We start from the raw sequence: 20,619 nt of genomic DNA on the forward strand, positions 1-20,619 counted from the left end.
GAATTTATATATGAATGAATATTTTTTATATTTTTTTTATCGTGTTAAAATTTTTCATTGCTTTTTTTATTACATTATAATTATTGTAATATTTTAAGATTTTTAGTACTGCACATATGTACAAATGTATATTTGAATTATTATATTTTGAAATTTTATCTTACATTTTTTCTCGTTCGATTTTCTTTCCGCGCTAAAAAAGGAGTCTAAACAAGTACGTATTTGAATTGATAATTTTAAATTGCAAACAACCAAATTAAAAAACATTAATTAAGTATTCAAAATACGTGCTTTTAAGCTTGAGTTAACGTTTGAAATAAATTTACGATTATAAAAAATGATGTTAAGGAAAAATTTGCATTTTTTTGTTCTTTGTGGAATGTAAGAATTTTTTTTTTTTTTGAAATATATTTATGTAAGTATGTTTCTAACGTATGTACATAATTATTATTTATTTTCATTTTAGTCATTTTATTTATTTTATTTTTTTTAAATTTATTTAATGTCATACAACCATAATCCGTCATAACATTCACTCATTCTGTTTACATGGAATTTAGTTTTTTTTTTATACTTAAAGAGATCCTAAATATATTAAAATTAAAAAAACAAAAAAAAAATTGTTGAAAATTTTTTCACTCTTTTATATTTTCAATACAAAAAAAATTATCTTTATTATTTTTAAGGCCTTTTAATAGAAAAAATGTAATTTTATTAACATATTTTTAACTTTTTTGAGTTTTCAATTCAAGAAAAAAATTTGCAAACTGTGTTTAAAGCCTTTTATTCAGAACAAAAAATGTAAGTTTACAATTTTCACAGAAAGAAATATACTTTAGATCATGTATGAGCTTAAAATTTACCAAAAAATAGTTTAAAACTACAAAACAACAATATTCACACGCTTTGTCACAAAAAACCAAATATTTTCTTAAAAAAAAAAAAATTAATTATTCAAAATTTCGGCACTATTTGCATAAAAAAATCGATTAGGGTTGCACAACTAAATAACCGGTTTAATCAAAAAACACACAAGAGAAAAACTTGTCACATAGCAAAACTTCCAAATCGTAGACACATTTTTAAACACCCCTTCACAATTACTTACCACATCCTTGAGGTCGGGCAAAGTGTAGTCAGCGTTTAAGATTTCCAAAGACATTTTAAATTAATTTGTTTTGTGTAAAAAGGCTGTTTGTAATTAAGATACTTGATTTTGAACTAGAAATTTGTGTATTTTGCTCGTAAATTTGCTAAGCGCGCAGTACTTGACTGACTTTACTCCACTCTAGTTCAACAACTATTGAAAAGCATATTTGTCCGTCGCTTTATTTATATGATCACTCGGCGTTATGTTGTCACCACTTTGTTTGGTGCTGATATTTTTTCAAATTAAATATCATAAAACAACAACAAACTCGGGCAAAGAGTATTACATTAATTCTTGAGAATGTGCTGTGAGACGTTTTTCCGATTGAGCAGTCAGTGATATGAGTACTACGGAAGCGCAGCTGTTTTCACTGCCAGTGAGAAATTTCACTAGCTATGTGCGTAGATGTTAGTGATCACTCGCACACATAAAGAAATACTTTTGTAAGCAGTGTGAGTGAGAGATATTTTTCACCTGGTAGCTCAACTTTATTACCTTTGAAACGTTACTGTTTGTCGGATTTTGAAGACTACGAGAGATGTTCTAACAACCTCTTAACTGTTCTCATGACAGTTGGGGATCTAAGTAACCGGAACGGACCAGGATTTTTATCCTACCAAAGATTGTCAACTCGGAAGCAACAACAACAATCCGGATATCCGGTCAAGGAGTACTTTGAAGGGTCGTTTAAACAGGAAGATTGAGACGGCAGGAATTTTAATCTTATAGTGCGATATGGAATGCAATTGATAATTGTCTCGGTTCCGGAATGAGCTATTACGGGAATGTTATGATGATGTTATAATGAGTGGAAGTACCGCTATTTTATACGAAGTGAAGATTTTACTAAAGTATATTATCTAATGATAATATATCCCATTTTCCCATTCCCAGATTCATATCATCTCAAGGACTATCAACTTGCGCCCAAATAGTGAGAGGGAGGATCCTAGTAGCTTTGGACTTTTCACACAATCAACATCACAGCGCCTAGAAAAAATTTAACAATCCTTGCTTTCTTCAGGCCTGAAGAGACATACTATGAATTAAATGAGTTGTCCTCCATATTTTCGTTTCTCTGTTTCGACATAAAAACCCAAAACTAAGAACCAAAGCGAATTTCTGTTTTCGCGTACGATTCTCCATGGAGTCTTTGTCACATGCTTGAAAGTAAGGTTGTAGGAGTACAGACCAGATATTAAAATGGACAAAAAAAAGTTGTTGGCAACATAGGGTCTGTATGCAGATAACGAGGTACCGAACTTTTGTCGTGTATGCAGAAGGCCCCCTAAAAATAAAAAAAATAACACCAGTATCTTTAATAGGAAACAGATCGTTTCCTGGACTTTCCGTTGGATGGAAATTAGCGAACAATCTTTCCTAAATATAAATTTAACAACATATTATTCATCGTTATACCAAAAAGCCTCAACCATAAGTAAAGTAAAGCTGTAATTATCATTTGTTGAGGATTTGCTTCTTTTATCTATTTCTAAGCTAATATTCGTTATGCAAAGTCTGCTATTAATTTTTTTGTTTCTTTATATGAACTTTATGGCGGAGAAGTCAATAAAACAAATCAAAATAAAATGCAATCTGATTCTATTTTAGAAGACATAATTGTTATTATTTCAAAGGTTAAACTTTTATGGGGAAATTGTTACTAATGAAAAATAAACTGCATGTATGAAATTGCTAAACATTTCTTTATCTTTTCATAAATTTTTGTTTGGTTTTGTTTTTAATTTTTATTATTTTGGATATCAGCTGTACTTCGTTCTATTTACTTTGCTCAAATGATTTTTTGTGGTATGAGGAGTGAGTGGTTTATTTATTTTCCCGACAAATAACAAAAAATAACAACTTTTGGGCAAATCAACTGCTTTCTTATTGATTTCTTATTAATTAACAAGAGGCAGCTGTTAGCAGTTTACAACATAAAATAAATATTAATTCACTAATTTGCTGAAGTAACGTGAAAGCCACGTTTACTCCTCCTGTTATTTATTTGGTTCAAATTTGATCCTGCTCAAGCGAATAATGAAATCCAGCAAAAACATTTGTATTTTGATTTCTTTTGCATTATCGGTGACATAAAAGCCAGCCACCCCAGCTTTATGTAAAGTGCTCTGCTGATCACGCACCTACAAAATTACAAGCATATGAAGAACTTGTGTCATTTCACTATATAATCACACACTACCTTCTGATCTAGCAATGCAACTAATTTCATATCAGTTTCACGCATTTTTTTGCTATGTTTCACTTGCATAAGCTGCTCTATGTGACTTAATTCCTCCGGATCGGTAATTTTACTACGCCACTCTTGCATTTCCAGCTCAAAATCTGTCTCAACCTGTTTGCGTAGCGTTAGCAAATGCTTCTCTGTCACATTTTGTATTTCCATCAGTCCTTTGACAATTTCAAAGATTGTATCATTCAGCAGTGAGTTGGCTAGCTCGGTAAGCAGCTCATATGATATACGTATTTGGTAATTTCTAAGGAGTAATTTTGGATTAAGAGTCACTTAAGTTGCAGTTATCTTGTATCTTGCACTTACTCTGGCAGCTGTGCGTGCATTTGCTTTAGCTGATCCACCAGAAAGTATAATKTACGCTGCAGCAACTCCGGCGTAAGTTCTGTGAAGTCTGGGACTTCAGCGCTGCTGCTGGCTACTGTATTACAAGCCGCCAGAGCGCTAGCACTCGTTGAAGGGAGCTCCGTCTCCATATTGTATTATAAAATGGAAGTTTTTGTAACTTTTTTAGGTTTTATTTATAATTTCGTTATTCAGGGCAAATATAATTAACCGGTGATAATTTCGTGATAAATTTTGTTTACACACTTCTTCTTTTGCAGAGTAGAAAAGGTAAATCACAATAGAGCGGTTAAAGCCAATTCACAATGCAGTGTACAGTGTGAGAGAGAGAAGTTTCATGTGAGAAAATGTATAACAGGATTTAACACAGCAATAACAGTAAACATTTTTATCTAATCAAATTTCTAACGTTAAATCAAATGTAAAGTTTTTTATATTGATTTTTAATTCGCACTGAATTTAAAATTTATTTTTCATTATTATTCAACATTGCATTATTGGTCGCGATCTCCTAGATATAATTTTAAAATTTTAAACTCTTTCGCGCTTTCACATGAGTAGGCAAGGCATAAGGCTGCACTCTACTCTGGAAATGTTTCCTTTTCTTTAGCAACTCCGTAGGCAGGGATTGGGTTCCACGTGGTGTTGTCACTTTTGTGGGATTGCGCGGATCACTAGTGTCGTTACTATTTTCTATTTCCCTCGGCCTTTGCTCTGGCTGCTGTATATAGCCACAACTGTTGCTGTGATCACTTGAGGATGCCGAGGTTTTACTTATTTTCAAACACATAAAATAGTTTGTTAACTGTTTTGTTGGAGCACTACGTTCCATTGCACTCATAATTAAATAAGTTTTAGTTATATAAATTTTTTATTTAATATTTTATATGCATATAATAACTGTACAATAACAGCAGCAACACATACACAAGCAGTTGAACTGAACTTTAATATACTTCGATATGTGCATATACCTCACGGTGTAGTTGTTGGCTGACTATTACACACAGTGACATACTTTGCAGTGCCTTATATAGGATTTTTTGTAAAATAAGGTTTTGATTTTTGACCTTAATCTTGAGCTAGTTTCATTTTTACAGCACACTATTATATAAAAATTTCTTAGAATGTTTTTTTTTGTAGTAATTTATTATGCCATAACTAAAAAAATTATAATATTCTCTAGTTTTAATCCACTCCCTCTTATGCTATATATTTTCATACCAGTCATATTATGCCAAGAATATATTGCAGCAGTCGACGAATATTGTAAATAAACTAGGTCGAAAATAGTTTTCAAGGTTAGCCCTTTTCAAAGACAACAGGTTTCGAACAATAGCTGCTGCAAATGAGTACTTTTGGCGCCGAAATTTGGGCCAAGGCTATCTTGATCCTTGTTTTCAGGTAAAAGTGTCAAAAGCTTACCGCGAATCAAACGGTAGTATTTTGTTCTGAAGGCCATATATGTATATGGAGGTAGTTTAGAAACCTTCAGAACTACCTGAGCTAAAAAAGCTTTGTAATATAAAAAACGCACTCTGCTCAATTTATCTCTCGGTTAATGTTTACACAGAAGTGTCTCAAACAAATACAAAAGACAGACGGATTCTTCGGCAACTCTGGTCAGGTATAGAATTCTAAGAGCAAGACTACAATCCAAAAAGTGATCAAAAATCACAAGAAAAATCGTGGAACAGAGAATTGGCCAAGATCAGGCAACAAAGGTAACCACTGCTCACGAGAGAGACTAAAATAATCAGAAAGTTGAAGTCTGTTTTTAGCCCGATTTATTCAGCAGTGCCTTCAACTCAATGTTGCTGAGGTAACAATTCAGTGGATAATCCGAATCCAAAAGAAATAATCATTTTGGTCTTTATATTCATAGAGTAACACATAATTTTGTCGGATATTGTATATATTTCACTTTTCAAGACTAGTGTTAGACCATTTTATGGCGCTACAAATTACTTTAAGTAACCATTTCACCAGCGGATTCAGAAAGGTATGAGTCTTAGTTACTTAACACAGCACATACAACAACCATTACGAAATCGTGGGGAATATAAAACATGTGATTTTGTTATCAGTGCCGCTATTCTCGTCGGCATAACTGATTACACAACACAAAAACAGCTGTTTCGTTAGGTTAAGAATTTTAAAGTATAGCGGGGGGTAGTGGGGAGCGAGCAGCAGCATTTGACTTTTGCTACACTGTGTGTGTGTGAGTATGTGAGCGAGTGAGTGTGGGGAGAGCGCAGCACAGCATGTGAAACTGCATTAAACATTTTCCTACACAACTTTGAGACCCTCAACTGGTGGAGCGCTGTGTCGGCGTATAATGTGGGGTGTTTGGCCGGCATGGCTGTCAGTTGATTTTCATATGTTGAGAAATTAACAACGGTATTGGTTAAGGTGACATACTACATACTACATACTATATGCTCGTGAGATAAATTGAAGAACATTCGAACAACGTAAGACTTATTATATAGCGACAGCGACCAGACAATTCGTGGTAGTGGTGAATTATACAATAAAATAAAATAACTCCAATCAGCAGCCCATTGTCGATGAAATGCACATTGTTTTTCTTTGCCAAACATTAGCGGCTACATAACATTAAACCGAGTTTTCGGCTGAAAAAACAAAAATCACGCATATTATGTAAAGCAGCGGGCTAACAAAGTGCTAAATTGCCGGAAACTAATTGTGTTATACATTTTTGGAAATAGTTTGAAGTTCTGATGAAATCAAAGTAATTCTTTTTCTTTCTACCAAATTGAATGTCGCATGTTACGAAAGTAAAATAAATAAGAAAAACAAATAAAAATTACAAATAAATTGTAAAAATAGCGTAAATATAGATAAAAAGTCCATAAATTAAGCATTATTCTTATTTATTAATAAATAAAGGCGAGTAAGTGCCAATACTGCATTTACTGGACAAAGTGGTCGCAGTTAAGGACAAGCGCGGTCGCTGGCCAGACGAGGCAAGGGCAAAGAATTTGAACACTGCATATAGCTGTCTATATGTATGGGTCTAAGTATAATTGAAAGCATTAAATTGCGAGGCAGTTACGAGTGCAATTTTATGAACGTGATTGTCGAAGCATTGTGTATTTAAATTGGAAATTTGTCGCCAACAAACACGCGCCCTTACGTTGTCCGTTGCTGCAGCGTATCCCCCTAGTCGCGAGTTAAACTGTAAAAGTGCAAGTGAAATTTTTCCAGAGCAGCGCCCTAAGATGTTGACCGTCTCCAAAGGCCCCAGCAAGATTGTGGCCAAAACACGTAGAGGTAGGTAGCTACTAATAACTTATTAGTTAAAATTTTTTTCGCCCAAAAAATCAAAATAAAATAAAACATATTTCCGGTTAGCAGTTCAAGCACCTCCCGTCGTTTCGTATCCTTGAAAATGTCAATAGAAAGGATAATCGTTTGCTATTTGCAAATGTTTTGTGAAATGGAATCGAAAAGTTGTTATGTCACACAAAAATCTCGAGGCATACAAATGCGTTAAGCGCACACCCCGCACACTTGGTTGCGCGCCATGGTCGTAGCACATGTTTAGTGAGCGCTTTTCGTGTGTTGAGTATGTGAGTGCTTTGTTATTGCTCGCTGCTGCTCATTCTGTGGTAGAATATTGTATTTTCTACTCATAATGTTCTCGAAAATACTCTAATATTCTGGCTCCTCAGTTGCTGGCCTCAACACCCTTTCAAGCGCTGTACTCTTTCTTCGTGGTGTTGGGGTGGAGCAGTACATGGGTATTATGTTTGCCGCCGGCCAGCTCCAGCTAGTGCAAGCGTGTTGAGTGCGGTTAGTATGCCAGCTGAAGCAGGCCCCCGAAAACATGTTTGCAATGTCAGTTTGGGGTATAATATCATGTTGTGGCTAGTGGCGATAAGGTTTTTTTTTGTAATAAACTTTAGTATTTTACGTAAGATCGGCTGTTAGAAGATGCTTGTGAACCATTAGTGTACCAAATTTCACGATTTAGGAATACTATTTTAAAGTACTACCAAAAATTCTCTCTTCAGATAATTTTGTTAGTGAATACCATGGCTACGTCGTTACGTAAATCACTCGTCGACAGTATTATTCGTCCGGACTTAGACGTTAATATACACTTATTACTAATATGAGTTTTGGGTTTTCGATCTTTAATTTTGACAAAGTGCTGCTCGAAAGTTAATACAAAAACTGGAAACTATAGTTAAAAAAAATCACGAAAGAAGTTCAAATTATGACAAAGCATTGACGATAGTAGTTCCTAAGCTTGTTCTCTTTTATATTTATCTTTAATAAAATTAGGGGTTGCATACATTAAACTTACTCCTTCAGATCATAGAAGTTGAGAAGCATTTCTACAGTTATGTTCATTTTAATGGCAGAGCGAGTTGGGATATACACACATATTGTATCCTATGCCTCCGCAGTACAACAAGTGGCTACCATAAGAATGTTTCTTTTAGGATAGGTTAGTGTGGTAGGCCAATGAACCACGCATGGACCAGATTAGTCCCTTTGCGATTCAGTTACTAGCTCCATGGGAAGTAGCCATTCTTAACGCGAAATTCAACAGACACTGTGCTCTCACTATCGATACCACTTCTAATATATCATACCAAACCGATGATTACAGCGTAGTCTTGCTAATGCAGTATAAGTGCACAAGAGATACTCCATTGTTTCCCTGGTGCCTTGCTTTAGACACTTATTACAGTTTTCTCGATCTGTGAGCCCCATCCTGCGAGCGTGTGTCGCCACCGGACAGTGATCAGTTAGTACTGCCATCTATAGTCTCTACTATCGAATGCCAATAGGAATTTTGTGCACTTTCGATCTATCGTTTTGCACTTGAATTTTCAGTTTTGCATCCAGGTAGCGCGCTTCATCGAATCTTGATTATATTATATTTAACATGCTTCTGCTCAGATTGTCGCATAGACAATATGGTCCTCAAGTTTTCGGATGTTAGCCGTACACCATTCTTGGCCCACTACTTAATTGAAATCGATGGCTTTGTGACCTGGCACCCAGTAGAAGTGAAGGTTCTTGCTTCTGGCAACACTTTCCACTGCTGTCCAGCTTCCTAAGACACTTCTGGTCGATATGCGATACGAGGTTGCCGTCTTGAATGCTGCATGGCTTTCTACGTACGCACGTGCTGACTCTGGAATTGCCTGCAGGTGCATATTTGTTCTCTAAGTTGAAGCTTGTCCGCCCATAACTTTGCTGGATTTCAATCAATAGCGTTCCGAGTGATTTTGTCAAGATCTAGTCTCAGAACATGTTCGAGGCTAGCCCATTTTCTTCCAATTTGGAGAGATGCTTGGTTTGTGCGTGACCATAACTCCTCTTGAGACACCTTGACCTCGGCTAGAAAATGCGGCAAATATTGCAAAAGCCCTGTGTACCAGTATTATTAGAAAACAAGTTGTACTTTTTCTAGAAAATCTACCATTTTTTCGCACTTCCAAATGACCACTGCTATTTTTCTGCACATAACTGTACATGCTATATATAGAATACAATAAAAATAATTGAAAATTTATTTTTGAGTTTCAGTAGCACACGTTACCCCTTTATTTTTGTTTGTTGACTAAATTGTACTCAAAAATTACATAATCAAAATCTTAGATGCTTGAACTTTGATCAAAAACTGTTGTCCACTCATAAATCAAGACGCCCTCACCAACATATATAGATAACATTTTGCACTACTGTGTAGTGACTACACCCCCGAACCCAACCGAGTAAAAGAGCGTAAGCATAGCGGAGAGCGGAAACAATTTTTGGTGAAATGCGAGTACCTTTTGGTGGGCTGGTACGCAATGTGTTGTTGTTATACTTGTTTCCGTGTGTTTGTGCATTTTATGAATTTCTACTGTTTGCCGGTTTTATAGTTGAAGAGCATAAACGACAAAAACAATAGCAATGGCGAAAGCGTCAACAACACCAACAACAATCCAACTAAATCGGCCAATTAATTTGATTTTTGTTTTGAAAATATTTGTTGTGTTGTGTTGTAGCGCGTATGGCGCTAAGAAAGCCAGCGGCTAATCTACTTGCATGTACGCATACACATACATATAACTACATGGACACACACCCTCTGCTGGGAACTAGTTTAGCTTCAAGTGGTTAATAAAACTTGTTGTTGAATTTATTTACGGTTTATGCAAATGTTTTTGTTTTCATTATTTTACTTTCGTGTTTTTTGTGCATATTAATTGCTTATTTTTCTTATCACACAGGTGTTCCGCAAAATTATGAGAAATTATTTGAAATCAAAGAGAGCGGCCGCAGATCCTCTGACCTTAATAGTCCGGAGAATAAAAGGTGAGCAAGAAGAATTGATAAGCATTGACAAATACATGCTTAGATACATATGTATGTATGTTTATTGTATAAATGTAAGAAATGTGTACGAATATATGTGTATTTATATTGCAAGTATATGCTTATTTATATTTCTATATATTATTAGAGCGGGTCGATTGAGAAGATCGAAAAGTTTGAGTTTAAAAAATCTGAACAATCGGCTATATGGGAAATATGCAATATCTTCCGAGCATTTCCGACAAATAATCAATAGAATATCATAATGCCCCTACGCATTAAATTTCACACGGATATCTTACAAACTGACAAAAACAAAGTTTTATGATTCCTAAAAAACTTTGCCTCAACAATCACAGTCTCGAAACGGCCTTTAGAATCATAGTCCCTCAGGCAAAGTTGCTCAGAATGTTACATAGAACATTTCCTTCCTACGCGATTTTATTAAAAAAAAAAAAAAAATTGGCCCGCTCTAATGCACATACATTTTGAGATATTTATTTATTCAAATATATTATATTAATTTGTGACTTATTTTGAAAACAGTTGTGAAATTCAAGTGTCCATTTGGCATTGATTTGAATTTGAAATGAACTTGTTTGCTGCTGCGCTCTGTTGACTTGTTTTGCTACATAGTATTTATCTTCGACGCTAGATCTTCGGTATTTTGAACTTCGTATACACTTATGTATATACGTACTTGTATTCCAAATATATTTTTCAAAATCGCTTGCACACATATATACACTTATATATGTAAATACAGCTGCTTTCATGAAAATAGTAGCGCTGATTGACTTGGCAGGTCCGTATATGTACATACATATGTTAAGAAAGATCTCTACAAATTTTTGTATTTGTATCACCCAAAAAATCTAAATTGAGTTTTTTCAGCTTCAGTTGTCAGATATGACCATTTTATAACCAAATCTCAAATTTTGTTTGAATATGAGTGGTTCCATTATATCGTCTTTCTCTCGCCTATAAACGTTTGAAAAAAATGTGTACTGATCTTACGTTATTTTGCATTTTAGGTGACGATATGTATGTTCCAATTTATACAAGTTCTTGTTGTAAAATTTCCATTTTTAATTGCCATAGTTGTTTGAAACTTTTTATTGGCATTGCGCCTTTTTCTTGACGCTTATCGCTTTTACGTATTTTGACGTTTAGTGCATTGGTCAGTTACGCCTTGTCATGACCAGCGATTGGCATGACCTCAATCAAATGAGTATCACAAAATGCCGTTGTGTTAGTGAGCTGACTGTGGGCCAAAGCGCAATGGCGTTCAAACATAACACTGGTTTACAGTCATTTTCGAACTGTGTTGTTAGGGAATGTTTCTTGCTAATTTTGGGTGCTAAAGTCGCACATGAAAGGCATATCAGTCTCCAATTTTCCCCTCAGATTTGTTGCGTAGTGTAATCAGTCTGCATGCAGAAGCTTCATTTGTTCGTATTAGTCCCAATCAATGTTTGTGTGTGTATCTAGTATATGATAACTTGCGCTTTTTTAGCGCTTGCCAAGTAACTTTCCATCCCTGATTATCACCCTTTCGTGCCGCTCAAAATCCAATGTAAAAGAAAGCAATTAATTATTTGTGACGCCTTTCAAAATCATCAATTTGTGATAATAAAATCACAAAGTCCAAATTTGCAAAAATATATATTTATGTATAAATATATAGGTATTTATATATACATATGTACTACTAATACATATGTATGTATTTTGAGAGTTTGCTTCCGCTTCGAGTCATAGGCTTCATGCACGGTGGAGTGAGGTTAATGGGTGGCGAGTGCAAAGATTGCTTGCATAAAAACGTAATTGATTATTCTGCCACAAATAAAAAATGTTTCATGAGTTATAAGTCACTGTCAAAATATAATCAATGAAGTGGGAAGGAAGTCCTCCAATTCTTTTATTWCATGGTATCTTAATTTTTTTTTGACATTGAAAAACCAAATATATCAAAGCTTCAATCTTTAATTATATAAACTAGCACTGCACTGGTAGGCATGCGGGGTTTGGTTAACTCTTACCAGATTCAGGATACTAGAATATTTGATTCAGTGTATATATGTATGTACGTATATGGCTTCGGAAGCCCTTTGATTACAGCTAGACTAGGGTGGTAATAGGAGTATTTCGGGGTAACTAATAATTAATATCTAACCAGATATCGTTCGTGGTAGATTTGAGTTCTGCTAGTTTATCAAGCAACATATAAGTACATGTGAAAAATAATAGCAGTAGACTACAGTATCTATAAGAGCGTTTAATAAAGTATATAACACTCTCCGTTGAAATTTGTTGCAACTTACTTCAAGTTTTAGTATTTATACCAGTCTCCTATATTTATACCAGTTGTTTGTTCGATTCGCTACTCTCATAAGTTTGGCGAATCGAAGCTTTTATATAATAGTTTCTAAGTTTTATATTAGTTTTCTGCATATATACTAGTCTCCTATATTTATACCAGTTGTTTGTTCGATTCGGTACTCTCATAAGTTTGGCGAATTGAAGCGATTATATAATATTTATACTAGTCTCCATTTATACCAGTTCCGTATATTTATACCAGTTATTTGTTCGATTTGCTACTTTCTAAAATTTAGCGAATCGAAGCGATTACATCACTTTCTAGTATTTACTTAGTCTTCTGTATTTATACCAGTTATTTTTTCGATTCGCTACTCTCTAAAATTTGGCGAATTGAATTTGTTTTTTCCGACAGCTATCTCATGGAAGACTTTTTCGTATTTTACGTTAAATGCTATTTTTTGAAGGCTTATTTTGATCATAATTAACCTTTATGTTGTTTTTCTTTGTAATATCAAAAACGTATGCGTTGATGAAGAGGTTTATCATTTGGAAATATTAAGCGATCATGAATATTTTTTCAATTAGGAAACTCTGCCCGATATCATTCTTTAATTCTTGGATAGTATTGCGTTGCGCTAGGATCATATACGGAAATATTTAGGCGTATAAATAGTGTGACTTTGTGCTTATATATAATGTACAATCATAACAGGATTTATAGCAAGTCATAAATTTATAGTCAGTCTCATTTCCGCTACTTTTTATGCCAATCATGCAAATATTTCCGATTATCATTCATATAGACCAGGGTACAGATAATACACCTACCGGCTATTTATAAAAATTCTGTTTGAATTATGTACTAATTGCTGAGTTATGGACTAATTTACGATAGCACTTAAAAACTTGCACCGGGTGCATATTTGAAGAGCAAACATGCAAATTTTGGAGAAATTCGAACCAATTTTACACCGAAGTGAGCGAAGTGTATACTCAAACACTTAACATGCTATGAAAAAAATCGTATACAAATTAGTAAGTAGTAATATAAATAAATTTGAATGATAATTACAACAAAGCATACACTTACAACAACATATATGCGCATTGCTATATACTCATTCATACATACAAGTATGTATATGTATGTCTAATATGCAATCGCCGTTGGAGCAGGAAGCCAAACTTGCTAATTGTTAACTCAAACTCAACTAATCGTAGGCAAGCAACTATATATTTATTTGCATATGTATATGCATCTATTTACACATATGTATATGGATATGTCTACAAATTGGAGCAACAACGAAAATGCGCGCCCGGCAGTGCTCCTTTGCGTAGACGCAACACGTGGACATGACCAAAGCGAAAGAGTCAATATTTATTCATTCACTTTAAATAATGCTCACATGCCTGCCGTTGGTGATGCCTTCGCGTTGATTAAAAACATAAATACATACCTAAGTACCCACAGCACTACTGTGGATATATTTTAAGGCAAGCGCATAGCCAAATCTACTATAGCTGACTACAAGTGAGCATACATGTGTAGTGTGGTGTACGCATATGTATCTCTATGTTCTATTTAAGTGTTTGCGTCATTCCGACAACGTGGTCTTCAGCGTTGGGGGGCCTGTCTTGCGTGGCCGCATGAAAAATTTCTTTATGTGTGATAAGGTTGATATTAGAGGCGATAAGGCATGGCCAAACACATTTTTAAATGAATTTATGTCTTTTCATACTATCAATGAATGCCCAGCAGGAAATTCAAAGCGTTTATAAATGAATGTAAAAAAATTTTATCTCAACTAGTTTAAAAGTCATATCATCTTTAAGAAAAACATGTTTTTTTTCATATGAGAAGCTTTGACTGCTTATCAATTCCTTTTAAAAATAAGCTGAAACAATCTGCGATGCAGGACGAGCTCCTCTGTATATTTTTTACGCCTTAAATAGGGTGTATTAATCTTTCAGTTTTAGAGATATCGGTCTGAATTTTTGCACACTTGCTTTTCTCCCCAAAAAGTTTTTCCACTTGTCGAAAATGCCAATATCGAACCACTATAGCAAATAGCTGTCATACAAACCGAACGACGTTAATTAAGTGCTTCTGTGGAAAAATATTGCATGTGATGAGATATGTTCAGGAAATTTGGCATGTGCAAATCAATAATGCAATTTCCAAAAAAGTTGTGCAGATTGAATCACTATAGCATATACATAGCCGGCCTATAAACTAAACGATCATTTGGCGAGATATCTGCACGGTACAAGCGAAGCTAACGTTTTATCTTGTTATAAATTCGTTAATAATTTTTTGGGATCACCCTAAAGTGCATACATAATCAAATTCGTTAATAATAATGTTTTGGGATCACAATAATAATGCTTATATAATCAAATTCGTTAATAATTTTTTGGGATCACCCTAATAATCATATACATATGCATATAATAAATTGCTTCTACTTATATATTCTCATCCATATTCACTTGTTTGCTGCAGTCAACGGCTTCTAACTTCATGACAGGGGTCAATTTTGGGGCTATCGTGATTGCCTTGTGTCTACTAGCAGAGCTCATTACTTTATTTGTACAAATTTACTGTTATCTATGCATGACTTTCACGGGTTTCCACTGTCTAGTCGATCAGTCAGTCGAGTATGACATTTCAGTTTGAAATAGAATTATATTTAAGTATATATGTATATATACATATGTCAATATATGTACATACAAATATGTAAGTCATAATGTTTGAAATATTTTGTTTTACTTTAGAACAAGCTCAGTACTGTTGACAGGTTATAGGTGTTTTCTTACCCAGGCATTAATAATATTGCTTAATCACTTTGCCATATTTTATGGATTATCAAACATATTTTTATGGAAATTTTTAAATACTTGCCTTAAGCACTGATAACAGTCGCCAAATCGTTGCTAAGACACTTTAACTAATGTCCGGCCTTAAACGCACAAATGCTTGTACATATGCATGTAAGTATATACATACATACATATGTACATTTGTAGCATACTTTAAGGATTTTCACTTTCAATTAAGAAGAAGTATAATGCTATAATATATTAAATATTTTTTTTTATGAAATAAAGTGTTGAAAGTCCGCGCTACAATTTTTTAGTCTTATCTTGAAGTATAAGTAGCTTAAATATTTAAAATCGGCTGGTATTTTTCCCTTAAAATACAGTTAAGTATCAAAAAAATTTTTCTTTAAACAAAAGGTATTAAAAAGGCAGGAATTTTTTTTAAATTTTTCAATACATAAGCATATTCTTCATATTAACACGTACTCACAAGAATTTTTGCTATCTACCTATAGCACTTTCACTTAGTTGTAGGCGGGTCTGATTTGCAAAAATCCTCAAGTGAAATAAATCACTAAATTTTTCTCAAGCAAATTTAACATACGTAAACAGTTGTATATATAGTATATGTATGTACAAGCATTAAAAAATATTTTTTTATATAGATACGAACACACAAAAAAGACAAAAATTAACTAAAAAAGTCGAAAGTGAAAGCGGTGCACAGGGGATCTAATCTACAAGTGTATCGTGACACTTAGGCACATGAATCATAATTTCATAATTTCGAAAATATCAAATAAAATTAAATTCAATATCTTTTCACTTTTGCGGAAAAATTCAAATATGTTATTAAATCATTTTGATATCAAAAATAATTGCACAACAGTAGCATTAGTTAGCGAATTTCCGGAAAACATTATTTTCGAAAATTATATTATATGTCAGATTATGATTTTGTTATCTAATTTGCTTATTATTTTTAAAATAGATTGCAAATAAAACATCTACAAAAAAATGACACGAAATAAAAATATTAATTTTAATAATGCAAAATACGAGTCAGACCTAGACTGACTTACTGCCTTAAATTATTATTCGCCAGCGTAATGTAAGCGAAATGCATATATATTTATTCAACTGCAAGCGTTGAAAAATGCGAAAAACCAATACTAAGCTATTGCTAGCTTATAAATCACAGCTACAACAACAATTAAATAGCTTGAAGTGGCAACAAAAGACGAATTGGAGAAAAGATTATGAAAATAAAGAAAAATATTTGAGAAAAAGAAAACTAAAAAACAAAAATTTACAAAAATATAATTTAAATAATTTAGCATAAATTAATTAGCACGAAATGTTACTCAGCGCAAAGGCATGACATAGCAGCAAACAAGTTTATCAGCTTTTATAGCCCAACAACCTTTCATAATAAAATATAAACAAATATAGTCAATTTGGGCCTATAACCTGTTGTTTGCGGTTTGATTAGTAACCGTTAGTTTACTTTTTTCATATATATGTGAAATATAATATAATATGTTTGGTAAAAAACTGCAAAAGTCAAAATTTAATTTTTTTATACTTTTCAAAATAGGAAAATACAAAATTTCATTTTTCATACTTTCTGATTTATTTATTTTTTATATTTTTTTATTTATTATTATTTTTTTTATAAATTTTATGTAAGTTTAAATTAAATTTATTTTTTGCTTTATTTATTTCATATTATTATTATTTTTCTGTTAAAGCGCTATTAAAAAATAATTTAATTCTTTTATTTTTTTCAGTGCACCACGTCCTGTCTTCAAAAAATCTGCCTCGAATGGTCGACACATAGAAGAGGTCTCATTAACACCACAGCATGAGGAGATCGTGCAATACATCAATGACTGTAAGTGTCAAAAACATTATACTTAAGGCAGACTAAAATAGTAATAAGTGAATTTTGAGCACTACTGAGACATGTGTTGCCAAGTGGCTGCGGCGAGAAATAGAGCAGAAGAAAAACACTTACGAAAGTATTATTTTACAAATTATTTTTAGATCAGTGATCAGTAGAGATCAGTAGAGATCAGAGAAATATATCACAAAATGTGAAAATTCGAGATTTGAATTTTTTTTAAATATAAGGACCAGATTAACCTAGTATCTAATAATAATCCAATATCTAACTGTTACAAATTTCCATTTCCGGCTCTCATCCACAGCGTGGAACGTCATTGTGGCGCATAATCCTTACGACTCCGCGTTCGAAAGCAATGACCATCCGCAACAACCTACGGACTCCAACAACAACTCCGGTAAATACGCAATATAAAATTTTCGAACAAAAAAATTCGCCTAACCGCACTTTTATTTTTGCAAACTTATAGCGGGTTCTTCCATCGCATCCACCTCAACGTCATCGGCCGCCTCATCGGTGTGCACCTCACCGCAACCGACCGCATCGATCTATTGCATCGAACCGCCGAGCCCAGTGTTGAGCGATTTCAAACCCTTCGATTTGGTGACTTGGTGGTATGATCGCCTCTGTGATGTCAAGAGCACGTGAAATGTGACGACGAACTAAAGCTAGCGAGAGAGAGTGAGTGAGCGCGTGAGTGTGGGCGTTCGTATGTGTGTGTGTATGTGGGTGAGAATGTGACGTAAATGTACAACGAGTGCTATTGTGTAAAACGAAAACAAGCTTAGACACATAAATACAAATAATTTACAACCAAAAAAGTGGCAGCAAACGAAATTTTGTGCATAAAACACACAAACCACAAACAATTTAAGTAAATCATAAACAATTGTGAACTGTCATCACCTGCGTCAGACAATGGTCGTCGTCGGCGCCGAAGTGCAGTGTAATTAACATACATACTCACGTAAATAGAAATGCATATAGAAATGCAGGCAATACATAGACACTAACATATATGTATGTGTAAATTAATTACTTTTTAATTAAGTTTTACGTTTTCTGTTTGCTCGTTTTTTTAATTAGCTGTTACAGTACTAAAGTAATAAATATTGCATAATAAATATATTTAAATTGTTATAATAATTTAGAAACTCAACAAATTACAATCCTAATAGTTATAGTATATGTACATAATATATATATAAATATATATTAGTTAACGAAAATATGAAAACAATTTAAAATTAATTTCAATAGGCACTTTTATTATCAAGCACTGTAGTTACGCTCAAGCGAATAGCTGTGAAGAACTCGAGACGTATGATACATATATAAGAAATTTCACTGACGAAAAAATTATATATTGTAGCAAAATTTAAATTTAAAGTCAGTAAAAAAGTTATATGATATTAATAATGCGAAAGATGCGCTAAACGCAGACAAGTAACGCAAAAAATACTATATTTTACTTATTTTTATCCTAATTAAAAAAACTCAGTAGTAAGAAAACTCACCACGAAAAAATTCACCAAAAAATTCACCACAAAAATAAAAATTTACCACGAATGAAAACTTAGCACAAAAGAAATTTAGCACGAAAGCAATTTCACCATAAAATAAATTCACCACGAATGCAAATTCACCAACAATTATGAACAAAATATTATAAAATGAAAATATACTTTTCTACTTATTCCGCTATATTCTATTGAAATGAAGAATGAAGAATGAAGAAATCACATTTATACAGTCAAAAGAAATCTTACACTGTGAGAAGAAGTATAGCACTAAATACATTTTTTAAATCAAGCAGAAATCCCATTTTACCATTAAAAAAATGAATATGAAATAAAACATAGCGTATATTTGTTAAAACTATTGGACTGACATTAATGCGACGACACTTTGAAATACAGTGTAGGTATATAGAGTGCCAGCCAAAAATTGTTAGCCACTGCTTAAGCATCCTGTAGAATACGAAGTTTAACCTACACTCTTTTGCTATAATATGTTATGGCAATATTACAGTTAATGACAGCTGTTGTGTAGACATTTTGAAGGCCAATGTATTACAAGGGAAATGTTAAATTTGTTGTTATGAAGCCAACAAACTGTTTTAAGGAAATGTTAAAGAAAATGCATGTATGTATGTATTTGTACAGAGCTATTGTTGAGGGTAATGTGTATTTTATATAAAAATATCAAAAATAAGAGCACGGAAACTGCAACTATAAACTCCAACCATACAAATATAAAAAAAAATCTAATATTTTTTAAGTTAAAAAATCGTCGAAAGGATGAATACGAAAAAATTTTAACATAAATTTTTAAGTTAAAAAAGTTCTTGGAAAGGATGAATATTCATTTATTTTAACAAACATTTTCAAAAATTATATTATATATTATGGTCAATTGGTTGTTATCGACTCAAATAATTCTCTTTAGTAGTTCTTGTAGTAGTAGTTTAAAAAATGTGGACACAAAGTAATTTTTTTTAATATTTGAAACTCAGCATTAAAAATATGCGTGTATTTATGTAAGTATTTGTATAAAAATGGCGTAATAGAAATTTTTCAAAAGTTAAAAGTTTAAAATTTTTCATCCAATAGGCGTATCATTTTTTAATTTTCAAAAAATAAAAGTTTATTAAGTAAAATGCAAAACTGTGCATTGAATTGACGCTTAATTAATTCTGTATTTTCGGAAAATCAGAGTTTAGTTTTTGGAAAACGCATACAAATTTTGATTCATCCAGTCGACGTATAATACCTTTTGCTGGAAATAGTTTTAGAAAATTATATTTTAACTTTCAAGACTAAAAAAACGCAGCTATAAAGTTTTCCATCCAATCGACGTATAGTTGTGAACCCATATTTTGAAAGCAAAATATGCATGAATATACATTTATGCACACTACCCAAAAAATTAACTAAAAATTGCCCAAAAAGAAAACCGAAAAATTATCCCAAAAATTACTCAAAACAAAAAAAAAAACAAAAAAAATTTAAAAAAATTACGTAAAAAAACCAAACAAAACCGGAAGTACTAAAATGAACTTGCCTTAATTTTTTTTTTTTTTTAATTTTCTTTAATTAATTTACATGTTGAATTGTCAAGCTTTGCTTGTTTGAACAGACAATAATATTAGTAGGCAATAAATAAGGCGGTGGAGAAAAGTTGAAGAACACAAATATTATTTAAATATATTAATACAATTTAAGAAAATTAGTAAAAAGAAATCAAATGACGAATGCATTTTACGTGGGAAAGCGTTGGTAGCGAATGACGCAGTAAACCTAGAGAATTTACGCTAGAAAAGTAACAAATTACATATTTAATAAAGAAAGCAATTAATACCATTTTGAACTGATATGATAATTATGTATAAGTCACAAAAGTCAACGTTCAAAATTACGCTAAAAAGCTAAATTACGAAAACACATCTAAAGGACGTATGAAAGTTAA

The 20,619-nt window shown here is 32.9% G+C and overlaps 3 protein-coding genes and 1 long non-coding RNA gene across 6 annotated transcripts in view; 1 reads left to right on the forward strand and 3 right to left on the reverse strand.

Annotated features, from left to right (window-relative positions):
- Positions 1-1,309, reverse strand: part of LOC108968900 (peptide methionine sulfoxide reductase) — a 6,582-nt gene extending 5,273 nt beyond the window's left edge. For both annotated transcript variants that reach the window (XM_018933245.1, XM_018933244.1), the window contains exon 1: positions 1,109-1,309. In XM_018933245.1, coding sequence (XP_018788790.1) covers positions 1,109-1,162 — 54 coding nt within the window. In that variant the 5' untranslated portion in view covers positions 1,163-1,309. The remainder of the gene's footprint in view (positions 1-1,108) is intronic.
- The window catches only part of LOC108968905, a 129,933-nt gene that overhangs the window by 13,821 nt on the left and 95,493 nt on the right, over positions 1-20,619 (reverse strand). The gene's annotated exons all lie outside the window — the stretch shown is intronic.
- LOC108968902 (gonadal protein gdl) lies at positions 3,015-3,880 on the reverse strand. Its single transcript, XM_018933246.1, has 3 exons — positions 3,711-3,880; positions 3,354-3,648; positions 3,015-3,294 (listed from the first exon to the last, which is right to left on the reverse strand). Exons 1-3 carry the CDS (start codon positions 3,878-3,880, stop codon positions 3,151-3,153), a joined length of 609 nt encoding a protein of 202 aa, XP_018788791.1. The 3' UTR covers positions 3,015-3,150.
- Positions 6,115-18,279, forward strand: LOC108968904. 2 transcript variants are annotated; one of them, XM_018933249.1, is made up of 6 exons: positions 6,115-6,504; positions 6,663-7,046; positions 10,010-10,094; positions 17,036-17,139; positions 17,456-17,548; positions 17,621-18,279. In XM_018933249.1, the coding sequence occupies exons 2-6, from the start codon at positions 6,995-6,997 to the stop codon at positions 17,797-17,799; spliced, it is 513 nt and encodes a 170-aa protein (XP_018788794.1). In that variant the 5' UTR covers positions 6,115-6,504; positions 6,663-6,994; the 3' UTR covers positions 17,800-18,279. The 2 variants fall into 2 exon arrangements, with proteins under 2 accessions (XP_018788794.1, XP_018788795.1); XM_018933250.1 differs by having other exon boundaries at positions 6,131-6,223.

The sequence above is a fragment of the Bactrocera latifrons genome, unplaced genomic scaffold, assembly GCF_001853355.1.
Source record: "Bactrocera latifrons isolate USDA-ARS-PBARC rearing strain unplaced genomic scaffold, ASM185335v1 scaffold_231, whole genome shotgun sequence".
Classification (NCBI taxonomy): Eukaryota; Metazoa; Arthropoda; class Insecta; order Diptera; family Tephritidae; genus Bactrocera; species Bactrocera latifrons.